The sequence below is a fragment of the Aspergillus piperis genome (genome assembly GCF_003184755.1).
Source record: "Aspergillus piperis CBS 112811 unplaced genomic scaffold BO85scaffold_20, whole genome shotgun sequence".
NCBI classification, from domain to species: domain Eukaryota; kingdom Fungi; phylum Ascomycota; class Eurotiomycetes; order Eurotiales; family Aspergillaceae; genus Aspergillus; species Aspergillus piperis.
This window is the reverse complement of record NW_020291610.1, coordinates 127,933-149,387: the sequence shown is the minus strand read 5'-3', so window position 1 is coordinate 149,387 and position 21,455 is coordinate 127,933. Positions and strand designations below refer to the sequence as shown.

Sequence of the window (21,455 nt, the reverse complement as noted above, 5' to 3'; positions counted from 1 at the left end):
AGAGTATCCGCTGTCAAGTCTAGGGAAATTTATCCAGGGCAAACATCATGATTGGCTGCATAGCATCAGGAACGGAGTTGTGGCTGGTGGATCAGGGCCAGAAGGGAGTATCCGTAACGGCGCGCGGAAAAAGATGGATCGGGGGGACAAGGCATTGTTGGTGTCTCGGGCTCGGGATGGGTATGGTGCCATGGCCAGAAGGTGATGGAACAGCTATGAAAACCCTGATAGTGGGTGTTTCTCCAGTATGGCAATGGGGCCCTACGGAAGTGGATTCTTTTTTTCTCTTTCTTGCTGGCTAGTTCGTAGCACGGGGCTCTTTAGTCACTGATACTTATACCTGGTAGTTTCCGTGCTCTTGTCCAAGATGATTGTGAGAAACGAGCGTGTTGTTTCACTCGGTCTGCAGAGTGCAGTGCTATCGGCAAGCCATGGAGCACGTTACCGAACACACCAAAGAAATCTCTCCGATTCATACCTCCGATAGTGAGGATTATTCCGATGATCATCCCGATGAACATCCCGATTCCCTCGAGCTTGCTCGCATCAACACATACCGTCTGCAACAACGTGCTACCGTAGGGTCCACGAGAGGCCCTGAGCCTCGCCAAGAATGGCTGCCCATGGGTGCTGGGAAAGAATATCCGCCTTCGCTTCCTGATCCGGAGAAATATGTCGTCGAGTTTGATGGTGCGGATGATCCTCTTCATCCTTGGAACTGGTCTATCTTGCGGAGGTAAGAAAAATCTGGAGTTGGAATACGTCTGGCCGATATGAAGAACGCATCGCTCATCGCATCCAGGAGTATTCTAGTCACCATCCTCTGCTATTGCACCTTCGCCACAGCCTTCACTAGTGCCGTTTTCTCTGCCGCCGTCAGTGCCGTAAGTCAGGAATACCACGTCGGTCGAGAAGTCAGCACCCTCGGAGTCACATTGTACGTTCTCGGATTCGCTGCCGGACCGACTATCTGGGCCCCGGCCTCTGAACTAATCGGACGACGCTGGCCGTTGTCCATTGGCCTCTTCGGATGCGGTATCTTTACCATTGCCTCTGCCACCGGGAAAGACATTCAGACCATTATGATCAGTCGTTTCTTCGCTGGTCTTTTTGCTGCTAGTCCTGTCTCCCTTGTCCCCGCCGTCTTTGCCGATCTGTTCAGCGCCGCGCACCGTGGAGTCGTCATGTCGATCTTCTGCATGGCAGTGTTTATCGGCCCGTTCGCTGCGCCGTTTGTGGGCGGGTTCATCGCTGCCAGTCCGTTGGGATGGCGCTGGACCATGTACATCTCGGCTATCATGGTTTTTCTTGCCTTCGTGCTGGTGTTCCTCTTCCTCGATGAGTCGTATGCACCTGTCATTCTGGTCCGCAAGGCTGCTGTCCTCCGTCGACAGACCCGTAACTGGGGCATCCATGCCAAGCAGGACGAGGTGGAGGTTGACATCAAGGAGTTGGTTCGGAATAACTTCACTCGTCCGTTGAGTATGCTTATCACGGAGCCGATCCTGCTTCTCATCTCGTTGTACATCTCTTTCGTATACGGCCTTATCTATGCCCTTCTCGGCGCCTACCCGGTCGTTTTCGATGACGTTTATGGAATGAGCGCAGGCGTGGGAGGACTCGCCTTTATCGGTCTTATCCTGGGAGAGCTGGTTGGAGGTGTCTTCATCCTCTGTCTGCAGGGATCCTATAAGCGCAAGCTGGCGGCAAATGGGGGCAAGCCTATTCCCGAATGGCGTCTTCCGGCTGCGATTGTCGGCGCTGTTGCGTTTGCCATTGGCATGTTCTGGTAGGTATCCTCCTTCTTAGTTACCATGCTGGATGGTGCTGACAGTAAGCAGGTTCGGTTGGACCGGATACACAAACAAGATCCACTGGATGGCTCCGACAGCAGCTGGTATCCTGATCGGGTTCGGCATCCTGTGCATCTTCCTGCAGTGCTTCAACTATATCGTTGACTGCTATCCCACTTTGTAAGTAACTTCCTCCTGCCCACCATGACACCGCGCTAACGACAGCAGGGCTGCATCCACCATTGCGGCGAACACTATCCTCCGATCGGCTGTGGGCTGCGTCTTTCCGTTATTTTCACGCCAGATGATGGTCAACTTGGGCGTGCAGTGGGCGGGCACTCTATTGGGGTGTATTGCAGCCATCATGATTCCCATGCCTGTTGCATTCATGATATTTGGGCCGTGGATCCGTCAGCGGAGTAAGCTGGCTGCGTCGCCGGCTCGTGATACGGAGAAGACCTGTAATGCTTGATGTTGTTATGACTGAGAAAACTGTACATAGAATAGATTAATGATGTTATGTTTGCACCAGAAACTATCTCTTGTAGCTCAGGGACATTCTTGAAGACCGGCACAGCTTTTGGGGAACAGGCTTCTCCCGGTCTACCCCTGCTCCGGGGGACCCTAGCCAGGTCGCCATGAGATTCATTCTTATCATCCTGCAGGGGTAAGGATGAGGCTATAGTGCAGTTCCTTGTCTTTCGCCAAGACCAATTCAATACATAAACTAGGAGGTTATACTGGAGTTCGTGGTAGTTGTCAGCTGCTCAAGACGAAAATATATATCTACTAACTGCCACTGCGATTATTATACCGTGATAAACCAGAGCTAAATCGGCAAGCAATTTCAAACACCCCACTGTCTCCGCCACTTATTTGGGACCAGACTGGCCTACAAAGCAGAAATGTAGTAGTATTTGAGAATGCACGGGTTCGTCATGAATGAGAACCCCCACCGAAGTGGTTGCTGAATTGAGATGGTCAGCATGCATGGGACACGGCAGACAGAGAGTGAAGGGATCCACTTTGGCTTGCACAAGCTGATCCTGCTGGCCCCCAATCCATTGATTTCATGCGCTGGCCGACTTTAGCTCCTCCACTCACTACGATGATCCAAGTCACCTGGATTGCTGATTGGAAGGAGCAAAGAACACCTAAATTGCGCCTCAACACAAGCCCTCCTCTACTTAAGATAACGGAGAGTCAAAATGTCGATTTTAAACCACTTCCCCCACTTGATTGGGGAGCTTGTTTTTTTCTGTTTCTGCGTCACTCTGCTCCTCTGTCACGATTGAACTCATTCATTGATTTTTCTCATCATTGCTGGGAACAAAAGCATTGCAACCATGCCACCCTTTGAGAAGCTTCGGAAAATGCACAGCCCTTTCCCGGGCTCCTTTCGCAGTAGGCGCACTCCCCTGTCTATTACCACACACAACGACGTCGGTTTGGTGTTCTGCGGTTGCTACAAAAGACAGCGACTGACCAACAATCCCTGCAGGTGAATGTAACAAAGCCGGCCAGATTCTAGACGCCTTTACAAATCCTATGAACCCGGACGGTCGTGACAGTCTCATTCCCCCGAAGATTCTCGGAGCTGCCAAGGCAAGTGGCATTACGACGGTCGCAAATAAACCCCACGCCATAGACTAACCGGTCGAGTGCAGGGCTTCGCAATATTCTCCGTCTCGAAACTGGGTATCGTTGGATCAGTACGAATGGGCTCGGGCATCTTAATCGCCCGTCTCGAGGAGGGCGACTGGTCTGCGCCTTCGGCCATTCTGACAGCGGGAGTTGGAGTAGGGTCCCAGGTGGGCTTGGAGGTGACCAACTTCGTCTTCGTCCTCAACACAACCAGCGCCGTTCGCACATTCGCCCAGCTGGGGAGTTTATCCCTGGGCAAGACTGCCTCATTTGCCATGGGCCCATCAGGGAGGTTTGGAGAAGTCAACGGGGTGGTCAGTGCTGGTGGAATGGCAGGCATTTTCGTCTACGGTCATAATCAGGGCTTCTTTGGGGGCTTCAGCACCGAAGGGAGCATGATCTTTGAACGCCGCGGCGCAAACCAGAAGCTGTACGGGAAGAAGGTCAAGGCGCGCGATTTGATCGAGGGCCAGTTCCCACCCCCAGATGAGGCAGACGAGTTGATGCGCGTGTTGCGCTCCGATCTTTTTGCTCCTCGACCAGAATTGTACGCGACCTCCTCGGCATCCACCAAAGGCTCCATCTCGTCCGGACGGCCGTCACAGTCATCTGCAGGAACGGATATCCAGAAGATGCCCATTGAGATGCCCGCCGACGAGATCGTCCAGTTACCCGCCGAACTGCCCGCCGAATTCATCGCCGAGCTCCCAGCAGAGGTGGTGCCAGACATATACTACGACAAATCGGTTGGCTCGTCGGAGACTCTGCTGCCCGAATTGCCCTCCGAGACAGCCTCGCTGCGGCCTGCGAAGAGTTGATCGCATCAAGGAGAGGAACAGTACACATGACAAGGGAACATCACTCAGATGTTGAACTCGGGAGGCAAGGACTCCCTCCCAGCACGGTCGGGGCTGCAGAAATAACGGTGAATAATCCCGGCTGGCCACGATCGGACCTCTCATCACAGCAGCATGCATGGTACGCACAGGAATAATACCCAGGAAAGGGACCTCAATCTCGCAACTGATGGTTGCTGTTGGATCGTCCCAAGTAACATTCCCCTGAGGCAAGCAAGAGTGAGTGCTGGCGCGCATGGGAGGATTGGGGAGCAAGAAATTGACACGCGGCGAGTAAGCTGGAACAGCGACTCCTACAGTATTATCCTAGCTTGATATATAGCAGTGAAAGTAATCATACACAGTGTGATGGTGGTTGCGGGACAAACAGAGAAATCAGTAATCGGTGCTGGTTGTGTTACTATCAGGCGTCGGTGAAAGATCCGCCAGACGCGACCGTGGGTTTCAATTCTCCTTCTGTCAGTGTCTCGGACCGCGCCCGATTCCTCTTTCTCTCCCAACTCAACCCAATCAGTCTCCAAACATCATACCCTCTGTTCCGCCAGATTTATTCTAAAGAAAACCTCTCAGGGATGGCGATGTCACAAGATGGATGATAGTGGCACGTATCCCCGTAGCTGCATCCCCTGCAACCGCCGCAAGGTCCGATGCGACCGGAAGTTTCCCTGCGGTCGATGTGTCAAGGGCAGCGAACAATGTGTCTTTCCCGGTCCTAAACGAGCACCGCGACAGCTGAAACGCCCCCCAATCGCCGAGGTGCTGGCCCAGCTGCGACACCTGGAGCAAGAGGTCCAGCTCCTGCGCGCCCAAGCTCAGCAACCTGCGGAGGCTGGATCGGCTTCTAGCTCGTCTCCACTCGGCCATTCCCAGGAGGAGGCCGCTGGCCCACTGGAACCAGGCCGGCTGGTGGTCAAGCAAGGTAAAAGTCGTTATGTCGGGGATGCGCCCTCGGCCGTGCTGGGGAACAAGGTGAGATCTCCCTTCCTCGTATAATCCTGTTCTACTCCCCACAGGAGTCCTGACGGGTGTGTTCGTGACCACCATAGATCCGGGAACTACAGGACATCTGTGATGCATCATCCTCCGAGGATGAACTGGAGACCCCGCAGGCATCCGGCTTGCACTTCGCCAGTAGCCTTGGGGGCAACTGGCAGGATCACAGTTTACGAGACACCTACCTGCAGCCGGACCAGATCCAGCGCTTATGGCAAGTCTACAAAAATAATGTAGCTCCGCTACTCGGCGTTCTGCACGTACCGTCTGTGGAGATCATAGTTCGTGAAGAGTCTGAGAACATCAATCCGGACCCTTCACGCGAAGCACTCATTCTGGCTGTGTGCTTTGCTGCCATCGTAACCATACCCTCAGGTCAGTGCTTGGACTTGGTGGGTCTTGATTGCGAGAAGGCTATTCAGAGCTACCAGCTCGCCGTTGACCAGGCTTTGGTCAGAGCCAACTTCATCAAATCTCAGAACATCAGTGTTCTGCAAGCTGCAGTGATCTTCTTGCTCTGCCTTCGCTGGAGGGGGGATGCTAGACTCGTCTGGGCGGCGTCTGCCGTCGTTGTTCGTGTGGCTCAGGGACAGGGCGTCCATCGCGACGGCCAACGCCTCGGACTCAGCCCGTTCGACTCGGAAATGCGGCGTCGCTTATGGTGGCACATTTGTGTCCTGGATATGGTGTGCTCCGAGGATCAAGGAACTGACACCCAGATCCATCCAGGCATGTTTGACACTCGTCTCCCCCATAATATTGACGGGGAAGATCTGGCTCCGTCGATGACTGAGCTGCCACCGGAAAAATCTGGCGCCACTGATATCACGCTCCTCATTATTCAGTGCGAGCTCATCTCGGAACTCAACTGGCCAAATCGACGTAATGGTGCAAAGGACCCAGAATCCTCGGCCGATCAGGAACCGCTAGTTACCACTGTAGCGAATCGTCTGGAGAATCGGTATTTGCAACACCTGGACATTAACATCCCAATCCAATGGGTTTATGCCATGATCATTCGATTGACCCTGTCAAAGCTGTGGCTGTACGCTCATTACAACAAAATCCCCAGCCATGGGTCTCAATCCGAATGCTCGCAAGCCGCCTGCGATGATGCCTTTCGGGCGGCGGTCGAAACCATCAAATTTACCATTCTGCTGCATACCAACGAGAGTACTTCGCACTGGGCGTGGTTGTGCAAGACGTATAAACAATGGCACACGGTCGCGTTCATTCTCGCCCAGCTGTGCAACCGCCCGATCACGGCTGAAACCGATCATGCGTGGCAGGTGGTGACGGAGATCCAGCGGCAATGGGAGCAGGATGGCTCGCCTCAGAGTGTCATGCTCCGAAAGCCGCTCAAGCGGTTGATGCAACGGACAGCTTCAACTAGGGCAGCCAAAATAGGTGTATCGCCAGGCTCCTCTCTGGGCACGGAGGTTAAGGATGACGATAGCATGGGTTCGGAGTTGATGTCTTTGAATACCAACCCTGTTCCAGGCATGGAGATCTCACAGGTTCCCAAGGATCAAGGTTCTATTCCATCAGATGTCTATTCGCTAGGAATGGCTGGTTTTAATATCTCGGGCATGGAGTGGCTGTGGGAGCCATTGCTGTGACGGGCGGGCTCCCAATGCCTTGGAAGGAAGTATTTGGTCGGCGTAAATCAAATGTAAATAATAACTCGACATATAATATCAATATAATTTTATGTAAACGGATTTGTAACGTGTATGTGAAGTCGGGTTGTGGAGAAAGCGGTCATGGAATATGGTCATCATGTACTCTTAGATGTGTCACGGTCGGGGTGGCGATCCCCCTCGGCATTGATCTCAAACCCGACCCTCGTCCACTTTTAGTCAGGCTTCAATGTCTCTCTTACTAACCTCGGTCCCAAATGAAGCCGATATACGAGCGGTATTTTGTCATTCATCTCGGACATTGAAGCCGAAAGGGATATGAAAGAGACATCAAGCTTGGTCAGCTGCTGTGGGTGGCCCAGGGACATATAATGGAGGCTTGCCCCGGGTCAAATCCATGCAGCCGAAGTCATCCATTAGCAATTACTCCAGCAGACTGAAAGCAATACGAACCCAACGAACCCAACGATTCATCGACATCTCAAAGCAAAATGTCCAAGATCATCACTGTCTTCGGTGCCACTGGCCAACAGGGCGGGTCCGTCATCCGCACGATGCTCAACGACCCCGAACTTTCCAAGGAATTCAAGATCCGCGGTATCACCCGCGATGCTAGCAAACCAGAAGCTCAGGCATTGGCTAACCAGGGAGTCGAAATCCAAACTGTAAGGCTTGACGTCTCCACCCCCACCGCAAACCCACTCTAACAGACCATCTAGGCGGACATGAACTCCAAAGACTCTATCCGGAACGCCCTTGAGGGCAGTCACTCTGTCTTCCTAGTGACCACTCCCGCCTGGGGTATTGCTGGTTCTGATGCAGAATTAGTCCACGGCAAGAATGTTGCCGACGTGGCCAAGGAGTTGAACGTCCAGCATCTCATTTTCTCTTCTCTGCTCAATGTGACAGAGACCACAGCCGGACGTCTCAAGAATGTCCCTCACTTCGATCACAAAGCCCAGGTCGAGCAGTATATTCGCTCGCTGGGAGTTCCGGCTACCTTTGTCTTGCCAGGGTATTTCATGACCAATTACTCTGTTGTTGGTCTTCTGCGGAAGGGCGAGAACGGGGTATGGACTCTTGCTTATCCTATTGGAAAGGAGTCTAAGTTTCCGTTGATTGATATTGCGGGTGATATGGGTATGTGATCTCTAAGCCATTTGCTCTAGCATGAGTGCCTTGACTGACAAGTTATGTAGGCAAATACGTCGCCGCCTCTTTGAAAAATTGGCCAGAGACACTCGGCACTCAGATCCTCGTGGCGGAGGATTACTACACTCCTACTCGCATTCTCGAAGAATTCGAAGCGGTGACAGGACAGAAGTCCCAGTTTGTGCAGGTCGATCCCGAAACGTACAAGTCATTCATGCCGGGTCCAATGGGTCAGGAAATGCTGGAGAACCACCTCTTCACTGGAAATCCGGGTTACTTCAATGGTCGGAGTCTCAACGAGAGTAAGGGTTTGGTGGCTAAGGTGGGGTATAAGCTCACCAGCTGGAAGGAATTCTTGCAGCAGAACAAGGCTTCGTTTGCTTAGTCTACCTGCGTTCTCTAGTCAGAGCTCAGTGGTGTAGTCGTCAAATTACCTAGGATGGGGTTAGCTTGAATCTTGTGTAATCATATTATCGTGATATAATAATCGGATGGTTTTGGGATGGCCTAAATCATTTTTCTTATTTGTTTGAGCGACAAATCACTCGTAATCTTGGCGGCTGGTGGCGTAGTTAAAATACTTGACGCCGGTGCCGGATGTTACCTAATTTGATAGCTACAATTAGAGTACTGCACTTGCATCTTTATCGGGGACGATCTTCTAGACCTCAACGTCAGCAGCTTCCTGGTCTGCTTGGCGAATAACGGCGTGCATCAGACCAATTGAGCGGGGCGGGCTATACAGAGCACGCCTTCACATCCCGCCTTGATGCCATGCCTGCAGGTCGCCGATAAGACATCGCCGAACGCGCTTTCCTCCCATGGCCTTAATGTTGCTTGACTCTTATGACGGTCCTAGGTTCTAATATCAATTTCTATCGCTTGATGAATCCTTATTACCCTGAAAGATCGATAGGATGGATACGCCCAAGGATAATAGTAAAGGCCCTATTGATAGGGTCTCATCTGTAAACGAGCAGCTATCGGATGAGATACGGCCGGAGGATGAGAGGGCACTGGTATTATTTCCAGTCCACAACATCGGAAATGTGTGCATCGACTGACCGATTCTAGGTATGGCGACTCGACTGCTTCTTCCTCGTCGTGGGGTTTCTGGGATATGCATTCAAGTACCTGGACCAAACGAACATTGTTAGTACCCGCATGCATCACATCAACAATGTGTACTTATCATCGGCAGAGCAATGCCTATGTTTCTGGTATGGAGACAGATCTCGAACTCCTTGGTAACGAGTACAATTATTTCACGACCTTCTTCAAGTATGTCATCACCTCTGACTCCTGGCAATTCTGACTCCATCAGTATCGGATACATGATTATGCTCTACCCATCATGCATCATTATCTCCCACATCGGGCCAGCTATATGGCTGCCAGCATGCGAAGTAAGTTTTCTTCAGATAGGGTATACATATAGCTAACCAACGAAATAGGTTCTATGGGGTATACTCACCTGTTGCTTATCCACTGTCACGTCTGCTAAACAGGTATTTACCCCGAGCGTTTCAACAAGCATCGGCACAACTAATCGGTTAGGTGTATGGCTTGCGTTTCCTCATTGGCTTCTTTGAAGGTGCGACGTGGCCTGGCTACTTCACCATTATCAGGTAAGTCGCTGAATCTTCTAGAGAATCAAGTAGTGAAACTATTAACACGCAAAGTCAATGGTATCTCCCGCACGAGATGGCCTTGCGTATGAGCTTGTATAACATGGCTCAGCCAGTTGGGGCTATGCTTTCGGGTGCCATGCAGGGTGCAATGTCAACCAATCTGGAAGGTGTCATGGGGCGAAGTGGTTGGAGATGGGCATTTATCATAAACGTATGTTCGTCCTGATTGTATACTCGAGATGACGAAGCTGACTGGTTCATATCCCGGGTAGGGAGTTTGCACCATATTCATTGCTTTGTTGGCATTTGTCATCCTGCCTGGCTTTGTGAGAATCCCCAGCTCTTCGTGTGGGACACCCTGCTAAGTGACTATAGCCCGAAAGGCAAAATCCATTGTCCAAGATCTATCTCAGGCCACAGCATATTAGTATGTAAAGATTATAGGAGTTGTGGAGAGACTCGCTAAACTCTTACAGAGACTGCCATTGCACGTACACGCCGCGTGGGCCGGAAACCGCAGATCGGCATCCAGATCAAAAGCTTTCTGCGTTGCTTCAAATTCTGGCATTTATGGTTGTTCGCCAGTATGCCTCCACCTCACTCTACTGTAACACGCATAACTGATCTTGACACAGTCGCGTGGGCAATCGGCACCGGCACAACGCCAACGAGCTACTTCAACCTCTGGCTCAAGTCGTTGAAGAACCCTGATGGATCCGCTAAATAGTATGTGTTCCTCACCATTGTATGCATCCAAGTCTGATGAAATATAGCTCCGTGGCCATGCTCGACTACCTTCCGATCGCTGGTCAAGCAATCCAACTTGTCGCTGAAATCCTTTTCAGTGGGTTTAGTGACTATTTTGGAGTCAGACTGCCATTCCTCCTCTTGCATTCGGTGAGTCGCACCTGAGTAAGCACTGCTCAGTACTGACCAAGTTTAGGTGATCAATATAGTATCACTCATCATCCTGACGATCCAACCGAGCAATGAGCACACTTATATGGCTGGGTGGTATATGGACTATATTGGAGCGTAAGCCTCACCCATCCGAGAGGTAGGGATATCTAGCTGATTTCTATCGTTTAGGGTCTCGACAATGCTGTTGTGTGCGTGGGCAGCTGCCCATTTGGAGACGGAGCCAGAAGTTCGCACCGTTTTGTTCGCCACCGGAACCCTCTTTGCGTATTTGCTAAGTGCCTTCCTTCCCATAGCTGCATATCCAGCCTCGGAAGCTCCTCACTGGCGTATTGGAGCAAAGCTGTATCTCGGTCTTTCATGCTTGGCAGCGGTGTTGTTCGTTTGCATCCATTTTGCCTTTAAGTGGGAGGAGCGGAGAAAAGCTAAAACCCGCCAAGTTGACGATTGGAATGTGACCGCAGACGAACATGAAGTCAGTGAAGGGAGGGTTTAGGGGTAGAACGGAGATTCTGAAGAGCTGAATAAACCAGCTCGTGACCTCCGTGGCAGCTTGGCAATTAGAATGTCTACCACGACGCTAATCGATCCTTGGCCCTGCAACTTTTCATCACTCACGCAAACCGCCATGTCTCCTTTCTTCGGCTTTCGGCGTTTAGAAGTGGCTGAAGGAGACTATCTCCAGTCTGCAGGGCTTGGCTAGTCATATCGCTACGTTACACGTAGTAGCTTCATGGTTAACGCCGATTTCCGACCTCGAGCTTTCCCCGCAAATGAAAATCCATCCATTAGCATAATTTCTTTTGCTATGACCTGATAAAGCATCTATAGTCTCGAGAATTGCTTCCAATGTCGCCATCGATACCAAATTTGCATCATTGCTTTGAGAATACTTTAGGTCCTACAAATCTCCCTAGGAGCAAGAGCACTCCCATCAATGTAGCCGACGGTTTAGTTACAACGTCCTCAACTCGGGATGATGGCCGACGACGACACCATCAAAGGCCTGTCCGTTGAGGCAGAGAGCTCCCGAACCGATGATACGGAGCTGACTCCACAGGAGCAGCGACGGGTTATCCGTCGAGTTGACGCCCGATTGATTGTCATGCTGGGGTTCCTGCACACCGTATCGCTGCTTGACCGGGGAAACCTGTCTACTGCAGCGGTTGCGGGAATGGAGAAGGAATTGCACCTCCAGGGTAATCAATATGTGAGTTTTTTTTACCGCTGAAGAAACATGTCTATACTAACACAGTCGCATAGAATATCATTGCTGTCGTGTTCTTTCCTCCCTACATCTGTCTGCAAATGCTGGGTCCAGTGCTGATTCGCAGGCTGGGCCCGAAGATCTTCCTTGCGGGCATTTGCTTTATCTGGGGTATTGCTATGGTAAGATATCACTGGAACACCCCTCCTGACGAAGAGCTAACCTGTCAGATGTGCGGTGGATTCGTCCACAACTGGGCTCAACTAGCTGGCATTCGAATAATCATCGGAGCCTTGGAAGCAGGGTTCTTCCCCGCTGCTGTCTATCTTATTGCGACCTGGTACACCCGCTATCAGATGCAGAAGCGATTTGCCATCTTCTACCTGCTCGGCTGTGTGGCATCGGCGTTCACCGGTATTCTATCTTATGGCATCACGTTTATGGTTCGCAAGCACTCCTCATTAATGGTGTTCCTACTAACAACTAGCTTGAATAGAACGGCCTGGGCGGCCTCACAGCATGGCGCTGGATTTTCGTCATCCAAGGCCTCCTCACCTGCACACTCGCAGCAATCAGCTACTTCGTGCTAATCAATTTCCTGGATCGTATGCGATCAAACAAGAGTCGATTCCTGTCGGACCGAGAATACGACTTCATTACTCACCAGATCAACGACGACCGCGGGGACGTGAGACTCGAGCCGTTCAATCTGAAGAAGTACCTTGTCGCTGCACTGGACATTAATATCTGGGGATTTGGACTAGTGTACTTCTGCACTACATCCACTGCCTATTCGATCGCATATTTTTTGCCTCTGATATACAGGCAGGGAATGGGATTTTCGATGGGAGCATCGTTGTGTCTCTTCGCTCCACCGTACGTGGCTGCGGGGATCACCATGATGGCAACGTCGTGGATTGGAGACAAGTATCGGCTGCGGGGACCAATTATTGTCTTCAATGCCATGTTGGCGTTGATCGGGTTGCCTTTGATGGTCAGTTTCTCCTCTACCCAATGTAGTGGTAAACACGGCTGACAAGACTAGACCTTCACCAAGGGCAACGGGCCACGACTGGTTGGGTGTTTCCTTACTACCATGGGAGCCAATTCGAATGTTCCTGCTGCTATGGCATATCAGGTAGGATTCTACATCCCTCTGATCGTAGTATCATTGCTGATAGTCATTAGGCAAACAATGTCCGCGGTCAGTGGAAGCGAGCGGCCTGCAGCGCCATCTTTGTCGGTCTCGGTGCGTCAGGCGGCATGGTCGGGTCTCTTGTCTTTCGGTCTCAGGATGCCCCGGAGTATCGGCCGGGAATGCTTACCTGTATTGGATTGCAGGCTGCTGCAATAGTGCTGGTGGGATTGTTGACCATTCGATTGTATCTGCGCAATCGTCGCGTGGATCGGGGAGAGTTGGTTATTGGAGATCTGCCGGGGTTTCGGTATACTTATTAGCCTGTTAACCGAGAGTGCTGTTTAGCTCATTTCATATTCTGGTCTTCAATGCATGAAGTCGTTGGTATTATGCTCACTATCGAATTATACGTGAGAGAATGACGTTGCAATTGCTCTAAATAGAAGTACAATGGTCTAATGCAATGCATGTATGCTCAGCCATCCAAATATGCATTCAAATATCCCTTCACTGTCCGCTTCACCCATAAGCCCGGTCTAAAGCCTTGCGTCCACCCCCGTCCTGAACGGTTCGCTTCGCGTACCTTCCAGAATAATGAGCCCTGTAACAATCATTAGCCGCAGCTCTCACTCCAGTCGAAGAATAAGTCAACATACGTCATATACACCCCGTACATCTTCCTTCCAGACCTTACCGTCTTTCTCGATCAGCAACCATGTGGTGCCCCATTCGAATAAGGCGGCTCCCCACTAGACTCCGTGTCAGTTACATTTATCTTTTGCGCGAAAGGGAGAGATAAGAGAGATCATACACCAAACGGATCAGCCGCGCATCTGTTCCCGTGCATCATATCAAACAGCTCCCGCAATGTCAATGCCCCGTCACCATCTCGATCATATTTGGCGAACATATTCTCGAAAGATTGGGGAACGAAGCGTCCTTCGGGGTCGTAGGTATTGCTGTCCGAGCCGTGCTATTGATCCATATCATTAGCCGTCATCTTCCGTACAAGCTGTAATTCCTTCAAGTGGGTAGGTATGTACCTTAGCTTTGTGAACCGCATCCACATATACCCTAAACCACGGGTCCGGGAGATACGAATGCGCCAGGCGAGTCGGATAGGAGAAGTTCAAGTTGATGATTAGAACAGCTAAGAAGGAGAAGATGATATTGAACCCTAGGTCGCGAAAGCCGTTATATGTATCCCAGGGGTATATTTGCCCGTCGCGGTCGCGGTCCCAGAAGAGGACATGTTGTTGGAGGGGGGTCTATCATCAGATATCAAGTTAGTGCTATGTTTCAATCGATCATATAGAGTGCGTATTGAGGCTAGTACGTACAAAATCGCCAAATTGCTTTGTATAGCTCTCATCCCCGTCTGGCCGGTCAATCGAGGCAGTGGTATTGGCCCGCGGCACCCCCGGCTTCTCAATGTAGTCGTTCGTATAGCGAGCTGGTTGGCGGGCCGCAGTCACGGGGCATTCGGGGACAGTGGTGGAAAAGTCGACGCTGATAGAAGGAGGGCGGATGGGTTTGTCGAAATTGGGTAGTTGGGTTTCCGAGAACGAGACTTTTCGAGGCATTTTGGTGGTTATGGAATTGTCAATTGGTGTAACGGGTCGCAGGAGGTAAAATGTAAATAGAACAGGGGGTAGAAGAGTCAGTTGTTGGTAATGGGAGATGGCTGATTAGAGTATCGGAAATTCGTTCGTTAGGGTTGGTTGGAGTGGGTGGTGATGGCGTCATTGGTCCGGGAGTCATGGTGAGGTCATAGTTGGTGCTATTGATAGTACATCACTTGAAAAGTCACCAAATTTCGTCGGTGAATTAGCGGGGGCTTATCGCCACTGAGAATGTCATGATTACTGCTTATCAGGAGCAGCATGAAACACTCCAATTGAAAGCATGTGGGGTGGATGGCTGGGATATTTTCCGCTGAGATAGTGAGGATATATTTTCCGCTATTGAGTACTAAAGACCACCATGACTGGGTGGCTGAGGTATAGGCTTAAAGGCTACCACCATGCGCAGGTCAAGTTACAAGAGCCCTTTGAAGAAGTCTAATCATGCCATCTATACCCTCTAGCTGGGTCAGAGCTATACTGTGTAACCCAAAAGATGGGACACGCAGGCCTACTTGGGGTCTGACAGTCTGCCCACAAACATAAAGGTCTTCTGCAGTATCTCCACGCCCCGCATACTACATCCACGCAGGCTGGTCTAGGCTATGCTTCCAGCGCCAATCTCTGGGAAATTATCTCTAAACCCGGTTTCAGGCAAATTTGAGGTCCTTGGCTCCATTGTATCGATCCAAGAACGAACTTTATCTAGCTTTTGCACATTTGAATTCTTGGGTCGGTCGTTATGTCATCATGATGCCCCCCGGGGTATATCGTGAACATAAACCCGCATTGGAACACCCAATCTGCCCGTTGATAGTGAAGGGTTGGTCTTGCTCCGCACGACCTTGCCATGTTGTATAAACTGAGCTTCCGCGGCTTTGCTTGCCATCCTGCTAGTAAGCTTACTTCTTTCAAACGGGTTAATTGCCAACTTCTGTATACTGTCTCTTCATACTCAACTTCTGCTCCCCCTCCCAAATCACGCAAACTAGCCACCATGTCCAGTCCCACCCATTGGATGAACACCTCCGGTGAGACGGACCCCGTCTGGGTTCACTCTATGCCGTACTCCAAATATCCCAAGTTCCCATCATTGAATGAGAACGTCGAAACCGAAGTCTGCATTGTCGGCTCAGGTATTGCCGGTATCTCCATTGCCTATGAGCTGGTCAATCGCGGAAAGCGAGTGACTATGATCGAGGCCCGCAATGTCCTGTCTGGCGAAAGTGGCCGTACCAGTGGTCATTTGTCCAATGCCTTGGACGATGGATACACCGAGATCCAGAAGAAGCATGGACACCAGGGTGCCAAAGCCGCCGCTGAGAGCCATACCTGGGCACTCAAGCGAGTCGGGGAGATTTCCCGATCACTCGGAATTGAGTGTGAGTACCGCACGCTTCCAGGGTATGAGATCTCCCAGTACCCCCGTGGGGACCCAAACCATGATAAAGAGGTCTCCAGCCTGAAGAAGGAAGTTGAGTTGGCGAAGCAGCTTGGTCTTCCTGCGTCCTACCGCGAAGGTCTCACCGTGAAGGGATGGGATGGCAACATCGACCAGCGGGACGGTGCCATTTTTGCCGACCAGGCAACCTTCCACCCGACCAAGTACTTTGTCGGGGTACTAGAGTGGCTGCAAAAGCAGCCAAACTTTCAATGCTACGCGCATGCTCGCATGATGTCGTCCAGCGAGAGTGGCCTGGTGCAAGTGACAACCGCCGACGGCTACACTATCACGGCCAAGGATATGGTCGAGGCGACTTGTGTGCCACTTCAGAAACTGAGCGTCATTGCAGAGATGGAGTACATGCGGACGTACTGCATTGCCATTCGTGTTCCGAAGGCCTCGATCGAAGACTGCCTTCTCTATGACGAGGCAGAAGCGTACAAGTACATTCGGTTCACAGAATGCGATGAGAAGGACGACTACCTAGTGGTCGGAGGATGCGATCATAAGGTCGGCCAGGATACGACCAGCGGACGCTTCCAGGAACTTGAGACTTGGGTCCGTGAACGCTTCACCAAAGCCGGGACAGTCGACTATAAATGGAGCGGACAGATCTTTGAGCCTGTGGATTACATGGCATTCATTGGAAAGAACCAGGGCCTAAACCATACATACATTGTCACAGGAGACAGCGGCAATGGTCTCACACACGGCGTGCTTGCTGGTAGACTCATTGCCGACGAGATTATGGGCATTGACAATCCATGGGCCAGCCTATACAACCCCCACCGCCTGTCCAGCATCGCCAAGTCCCTACCCAGTATGTTGGCGCATGATGTTCAAATCAATACCCAGTACAAGCGCTGGATGAAGTCCGACATTAAGGACATCGAGGACCTGGCCGTCGGCTCTGGAGGCGTGATCAAGGAGGGTCTGACCAAACCCGTAGCCGTGTACAAAGATGAGCAAGGCAAGGCGCATAAGTTCAGCGCTGTCTGTCCACACATGAAGGCGGTGTTGAACTGGAACGACACTGAGAAGAGCTGGGATTGCCCTGTGCATGGTAGTCGCTTCAGCTGCGATGGCGTTTGTGTGGAGGGGCCGTCCAAGGCGAACTTAAAGCCCATGGATTCGTTTGCTCAGAAGGAGCAGCGGGCGCAGCAGGCCATTTAGGCAGCTGAAATATTATCTATGGTTTTTATTAGGTATTCAGTGTGTAGCACACGAATTATAAAAAGTTCTAAGACGGAATCACTCCGGATCAATCGACAAAGTTAGAAAAGTAGAGATTTAAACGTTCCCGATCCACTGGAGATCAGCCGGATATTGCCTATTTTGGGCAAGGGTGCGAGTACGAATGGCATTTTACCCAAAATGGCATACGCAACGAAAGCGAGGAGCACCACGTAGGGCAGAGGTTGATCCCCAGCCACGGGTCTTCAATATGAGGTTCAGGGACAGATGCACTATCGTCTCTCGTATATCGCGACCGTTGCCATATTAGTACCTTGAAAAAGTGGGAGGCCACGATGATAGGCCTTCATAAAAGCAGGGCCTCGCTCCCTACCTCCTTGCGACTTTATCGACTCCAGCTCTTCTCTATCGCATACCAGCCATGGAATTCATTCTATACTACTACACACCCTCTGCTGCGGCAGCAGGCATCTTTGTGGTTCTGTTCGGCATCAGCACTGTCTTGCACCTTCTCCAGCTGGTCCGCACCAGAACATGGTTCATGATCCCCTTCTTCATCGGCGGAATCTGTCAGTCACTACTCTCAACGATAACTGCAGGACTATCACTGACCTGATGTCTAAACTCCAGTGGAAACAATCGGATATGTTGGCCGTCTCCTCTCGTCACTCGAAAGTCCCGACTACAGCACGGGCTCGTATGCCATGCAAAGCGCCCTTATCCTCATCGCCCCGGCCTTCCTGGCGGCTAGTATTTACATGACCCTCGGTCGCATTATCCGGATGGTACAAGCAGAACACTACTCGGTGTTCAAATTGAAGTGGGTGACAAAGATCTTTGTCGCGGGCGATGTTCTATCGTTCCTGATGCAAGCGTCTGGTGCGTTCTTCCCCAGCTCCTTATCTTTAGATGCAGCATCGCTAATAGCAGTAGGCGCTGGTCTCATGGTCAGTGGCTCGAGCGACCCAACCACGGGCGAGCACATCATCATCGGCGGTCTCTTCGTTCAGATTATCTTCTTTGGCTTCTTCATTATCACAGCGCTCATTTTCCAAATGCGACTGGCAAAAGCTCCTACTAGCACCTCAACGGAGCTGTCGCACATCTGGCGTCGCCACATGAACGCCCTCTACATCTCCAGCATCCTCATTTTTGTCCGTTCCATTGTCCGTGTGGTAGAGTACCTCCAAGGATACGATGGTTACCTCATGAAACACGAAGTTTTCATCTATGTGTTTGATGCGTTGCTGATGTTCCTGGCGATGGAGGTACTCCAGTTCGTCCACCCTAGCCAGGTCAACTGCTATCTGGGGCGCGGAGACCATTACTCTGAAAAGGTCATCAAGACGCAAAAGTTCATGTCAGTGCCGGTGGAAATGGAGGTTTTGTCCGTTTGAAGAGCTTGCAACTTTCTCCTGGCGGTGTATTTAATGATTGTTATGATTATCGGCGTCCAATGTCTCATCTAACTTGTGTTTGTCAGTGTGTTCACAATAGATGTTATGTTGCCACATATTATGCCTCGTCCTTCCACCATGACAAAGAGGTCGCAGGTTACCTACTCAACTGTGGGATTATGAATGGCAGTATTAAGCTAGGATGAGGAAATATTATCTATTTTTAGCATCACTATACCGTCCTGTGCTGTTGCCTCCACATGAAGCACTAGTATGGCCTTGATGCGCGCTTGACCCCGTGCCGCAAAGGGGCAAGATAGGATCCCGACGGCCCCAAGTTTTAGCCCCATCGGAAGACCATGCAGGGCAACCGCATTATTCCGAGTCAGGGGCAGCTTAAAGGATCACAAGCTTTCTTATCAGCTATAGTCAGTCCGACGAGGCTTTCGCATTTGAGGGAGTGTGCAGAAGCCCTTGCGGTACTTGGGATACACAAGAATTCTCTCAACGTCAAGTTGACATGGCAACGTGCGCCTGATAGTGTAATTTAGTAGGGCCAAATTCATACCAACAGCTAATGTGCAATATGCTGTATGCAACTGCCCAATATATAGACCCTGTAGAGTACCTCCATTTATCAACAGCAATAACGGGATAATTACCTTGCGGTGGGGCCAGTACGTCTATTGAAATCTCGTATTGTCCAACGTCCGCTTTCTGAGAACCCATTAATAACGGATACCACCCGCGAACTCACATTCTCCAAGGCACTGTGATGCAGACACTAACCACCTTCCTCTTTAGGAAAATCCCCTGAAGGAAGTAGAGAGGTATGTCGACCATTTTCAAGTAAGACCTTGCGGCCCCAGGCAATTGCGCCCGCAGAAAGGCCGTTGAGCGGCTAACCATATCAGGATATCTCTTGTCTTTGAACGTACCAAGGGGATATTCCATCTCCATCGGACCAGTAGATCCAAGTAGGACCTTGACAGGAAACCCCACAGCCGAGCTATATCTAAGAATAGGAATGGACCTTGATGAGGCCATCGAATTGTGATCAAGCTCCAGTGACCTCGCTAAATGAGGATGTCGGGGCCCATATTGAATCCGATCTCCCGCTAGAGTCCCAGGGCTTTTGGACCCCACACTACTTCCAGAACGCTTTGAAGAATGGTTTGGGGCCACCACGGAAGGTGTCTCATCTCGGTAAATTGCTGTGACAGCGGTGTATCTGCAGAAAAGCCAGAAAACGCAATATGATTGAGCATGCGAAGAGCTTGGAAGTAATCAATCATAGCTCGATAATTCCCTTGTCAATCAGAACCCGAAGCATTATATCACAGACGATTGAGATAGTCGAATTTGGGGGACAGGAGATAAGCACTAGGATGCGTCGATCAGGCAATTCATTTAGTCTATCTTCGAGACCAGTTGGGCATCTCGTATTCCCGCTAATAGAAGGATTTTACAGGTAGTAGGATGAAACATAGCGTCTTTACCGCGGTGTAGGCGCTCGCTTCAACGAAACCTCGGCATTTACACGAGAATGAGTCTAGGACAATATTCATCGTAACTTCCCTAGCCAGACCATGAAGCATATAAACGCGGTTTTCCCACTCCACAAAGTTCCTCATGTTCTTTGGCAACGCAGTATTCTTACTTCTTTTTTTATCAATATTCTTTCTCGTCATACAATGAGCTCCAAGGTTCTTCAACTTCTTGCCGCCGCCGGCCTTCTTTCGGCATCTGTGGCGTGTTCGACTGAGTCTGATGTGGAAATTACCTTTTACGGGTATCCTGACAACGATCCTCCCAGTGCGGACATTGCCTACGATTGTGGTCGTGGTTACACGGCAGGAGGTATGTTCTTGGAGTTCTTTGGGCTGAGTATGTCAAAGCTAACAGCTGCTAGGCACCGGCACATATGACGACCCTCTCACTTTTGCTACCGCTCCTGGGGAGTTTGAAAAGTGTGAGATCATCTATCTGCCGTACCTTCGCAAGTATCTCCGCTTCGAGGATACATGCGCGCAGTGCAGTAAGTACCCCACGCTAAATAGTGTGCCTCCGCTGACAGAAACAGCTACCGATTATCACAACGGCAGGCTCCACATTGATATTTGGACTGGGTCTACCAAGTCCAGTGGTGGCGATACCCAGATTGACTGCGAAGATTCCTTGACCCCGGATGACTCTCAAACCGTCATCATCAGCCCGGGAACCTCCTACACCGTCAACTGTATGTTAAAGACCCGAGCTAGTACTTACCAGATATGACCTAACTGTCCAATCAAGCGGACGAGCTCTTTGCGAGCGGCAAATGCTATACATCAAACACTTATAGCAGTGCCGATGCTTCGAGCTACTGCAGTTCCGGTTCTTCGGGCTCGAGCTCCGGTTCTGGCTCCGGGTCCGGCTCCTCATCTTCCTGCTCCTGGTCAGGCCATTGTGCCGGTAGGTCCCCTCTTGGAACCCGTGCTTTGTGTTACACTGACCCATGGCATTCAGGTGCTTCCTGCTCAACCGAGAACGACTGCTCCGACAACCTCACCTGCCAGAGTAGCAAGTGCGCCTGATCACAGTACTACTGCCGCGGTAGCTGGACCGACCTTGTTGGACCAAGGCGCGTGACACCGCACAGGTCCTTCCACATCGTGCGATCATCTGATACAATCTGCTTCTTTCCTTCTTTACCTCAGGCCATCAAACCCCGAGAAGTTATCTTCAGAGGATAAGTATGACCAGGCGCGCGGAATCACTGCCACTGGCCATCCGAAGGAGAATACTTTCTACAACGCAGCCATGTATGATAAAGCTATTTGTCT

At 50.9% G+C, this 21,455-nt stretch overlaps 10 protein-coding genes across 10 annotated transcripts; 9 read left to right on the top strand and 1 right to left on the bottom strand.

The window, feature by feature from the left end:
- Positions 1-176: 176 nt before the first annotated feature.
- Positions 177-2,555, top strand: BO85DRAFT_471321 (MFS transporter; the record flags this gene model as incomplete). Its single annotated transcript, XM_025662468.1, has 6 exons — positions 177-230; positions 325-384; positions 417-736; positions 803-1,789; positions 1,842-1,973; positions 2,022-2,555. The coding sequence occupies 6 exons, from the start codon at positions 177-179 to the stop codon at positions 2,263-2,265; spliced, it is 1,797 nt and encodes a 598-aa protein (XP_025512017.1). The 3' UTR covers positions 2,266-2,555.
- A 584-nt stretch (positions 2,556-3,139) lies between these two features.
- Positions 3,140-4,255, top strand: BO85DRAFT_462305 (DUF500-domain-containing protein; the record flags this gene model as incomplete). The annotated part of the gene is made up of 3 exons (XM_025661840.1): positions 3,140-3,197; positions 3,295-3,416; positions 3,461-4,255. The coding sequence occupies 3 exons, from the start codon at positions 3,140-3,142 to the stop codon at positions 4,253-4,255; spliced, it is 975 nt and encodes a 324-aa protein (XP_025512016.1).
- Positions 4,256-4,779: 524 nt separating this feature from the next.
- On the top strand, positions 4,780-7,005 carry BO85DRAFT_452479 (C6 transcription factor). The gene is made up of 2 exons (XM_025660830.1): positions 4,780-5,263; positions 5,341-7,005. The coding sequence occupies exons 1-2, from the start codon at positions 4,883-4,885 to the stop codon at positions 6,904-6,906; spliced, it is 1,947 nt and encodes a 648-aa protein (XP_025512015.1). The 5' UTR covers positions 4,780-4,882; the 3' UTR covers positions 6,907-7,005.
- Positions 7,006-7,343: 338 nt separating this feature from the next.
- BO85DRAFT_480511 (NmrA/HSCARG family protein) lies at positions 7,344-8,586 on the top strand. Its single transcript, XM_025663012.1, has 3 exons — positions 7,344-7,592; positions 7,647-8,067; positions 8,127-8,586. The coding sequence occupies exons 1-3, from the start codon at positions 7,419-7,421 to the stop codon at positions 8,462-8,464; spliced, it is 933 nt and encodes a 310-aa protein (XP_025512014.1). The 5' UTR covers positions 7,344-7,418; the 3' UTR covers positions 8,465-8,586.
- A 410-nt stretch (positions 8,587-8,996) lies between these two features.
- On the top strand, positions 8,997-11,124 carry BO85DRAFT_462302 (MFS general substrate transporter; the record flags this gene model as incomplete). The annotated part of the gene is made up of 14 exons (XM_025661839.1): positions 8,997-9,098; positions 9,154-9,231; positions 9,281-9,360; positions 9,404-9,485; positions 9,534-9,587; positions 9,637-9,707; positions 9,762-9,921; positions 9,983-10,036; positions 10,086-10,137; positions 10,187-10,294; positions 10,346-10,436; positions 10,484-10,607; positions 10,654-10,745; positions 10,800-11,124. The coding sequence occupies 14 exons, from the start codon at positions 8,997-8,999 to the stop codon at positions 11,122-11,124; spliced, it is 1,473 nt and encodes a 490-aa protein (XP_025512013.1).
- A 483-nt stretch (positions 11,125-11,607) lies between these two features.
- BO85DRAFT_502711 (phthalate transporter) lies at positions 11,608-13,334 on the top strand (the record flags this gene model as incomplete). Its single annotated transcript, XM_025664212.1, has 6 exons — positions 11,608-11,838; positions 11,892-12,017; positions 12,066-12,278; positions 12,332-12,829; positions 12,881-12,973; positions 13,024-13,334. The coding sequence occupies 6 exons, from the start codon at positions 11,608-11,610 to the stop codon at positions 13,291-13,293; spliced, it is 1,431 nt and encodes a 476-aa protein (XP_025512012.1). The 3' UTR covers positions 13,294-13,334.
- A 114-nt stretch (positions 13,335-13,448) lies between these two features.
- On the bottom strand, positions 13,449-14,556 carry BO85DRAFT_491352 (caleosin family protein; the record flags this gene model as incomplete). The annotated part of the gene is made up of 5 exons (XM_025663710.1): positions 13,449-13,574; positions 13,630-13,722; positions 13,785-13,946; positions 14,017-14,241; positions 14,314-14,556. The coding sequence occupies 5 exons, from the start codon at positions 14,554-14,556 to the stop codon at positions 13,449-13,451; spliced, it is 849 nt and encodes a 282-aa protein (XP_025512011.1).
- Positions 14,557-15,331: 775 nt separating this feature from the next.
- Positions 15,332-17,270, top strand: BO85DRAFT_502700 (FAD-dependent oxidoreductase). Its single transcript, XM_025664211.1, has one exon. It carries the CDS (start codon positions 15,446-15,448, stop codon positions 17,210-17,212), a length of 1,767 nt encoding a protein of 588 aa, XP_025512010.1. The 5' UTR covers positions 15,332-15,445; the 3' UTR covers positions 17,213-17,270.
- Positions 17,271-17,654: 384 nt separating this feature from the next.
- Positions 17,655-18,827, top strand: BO85DRAFT_522959 (RTA1 domain-containing protein; the record flags this gene model as incomplete). Its single annotated transcript, XM_025665306.1, has 3 exons — positions 17,655-17,802; positions 17,864-18,112; positions 18,167-18,827. The coding sequence occupies 3 exons, from the start codon at positions 17,655-17,657 to the stop codon at positions 18,628-18,630; spliced, it is 861 nt and encodes a 286-aa protein (XP_025512009.1). The 3' UTR covers positions 18,631-18,827.
- A 1,497-nt stretch (positions 18,828-20,324) lies between these two features.
- Positions 20,325-21,431, top strand: BO85DRAFT_502696 (uncharacterized protein; the record flags this gene model as incomplete). Its single annotated transcript, XM_025664210.1, has 3 exons — positions 20,325-20,490; positions 20,543-20,869; positions 20,926-21,431. 3 exons carry the CDS (start codon positions 20,325-20,327, stop codon positions 21,204-21,206), a joined length of 774 nt encoding a protein of 257 aa, XP_025512008.1. The 3' UTR covers positions 21,207-21,431.
- Positions 21,432-21,455: the final 24 nt, after the last annotated feature.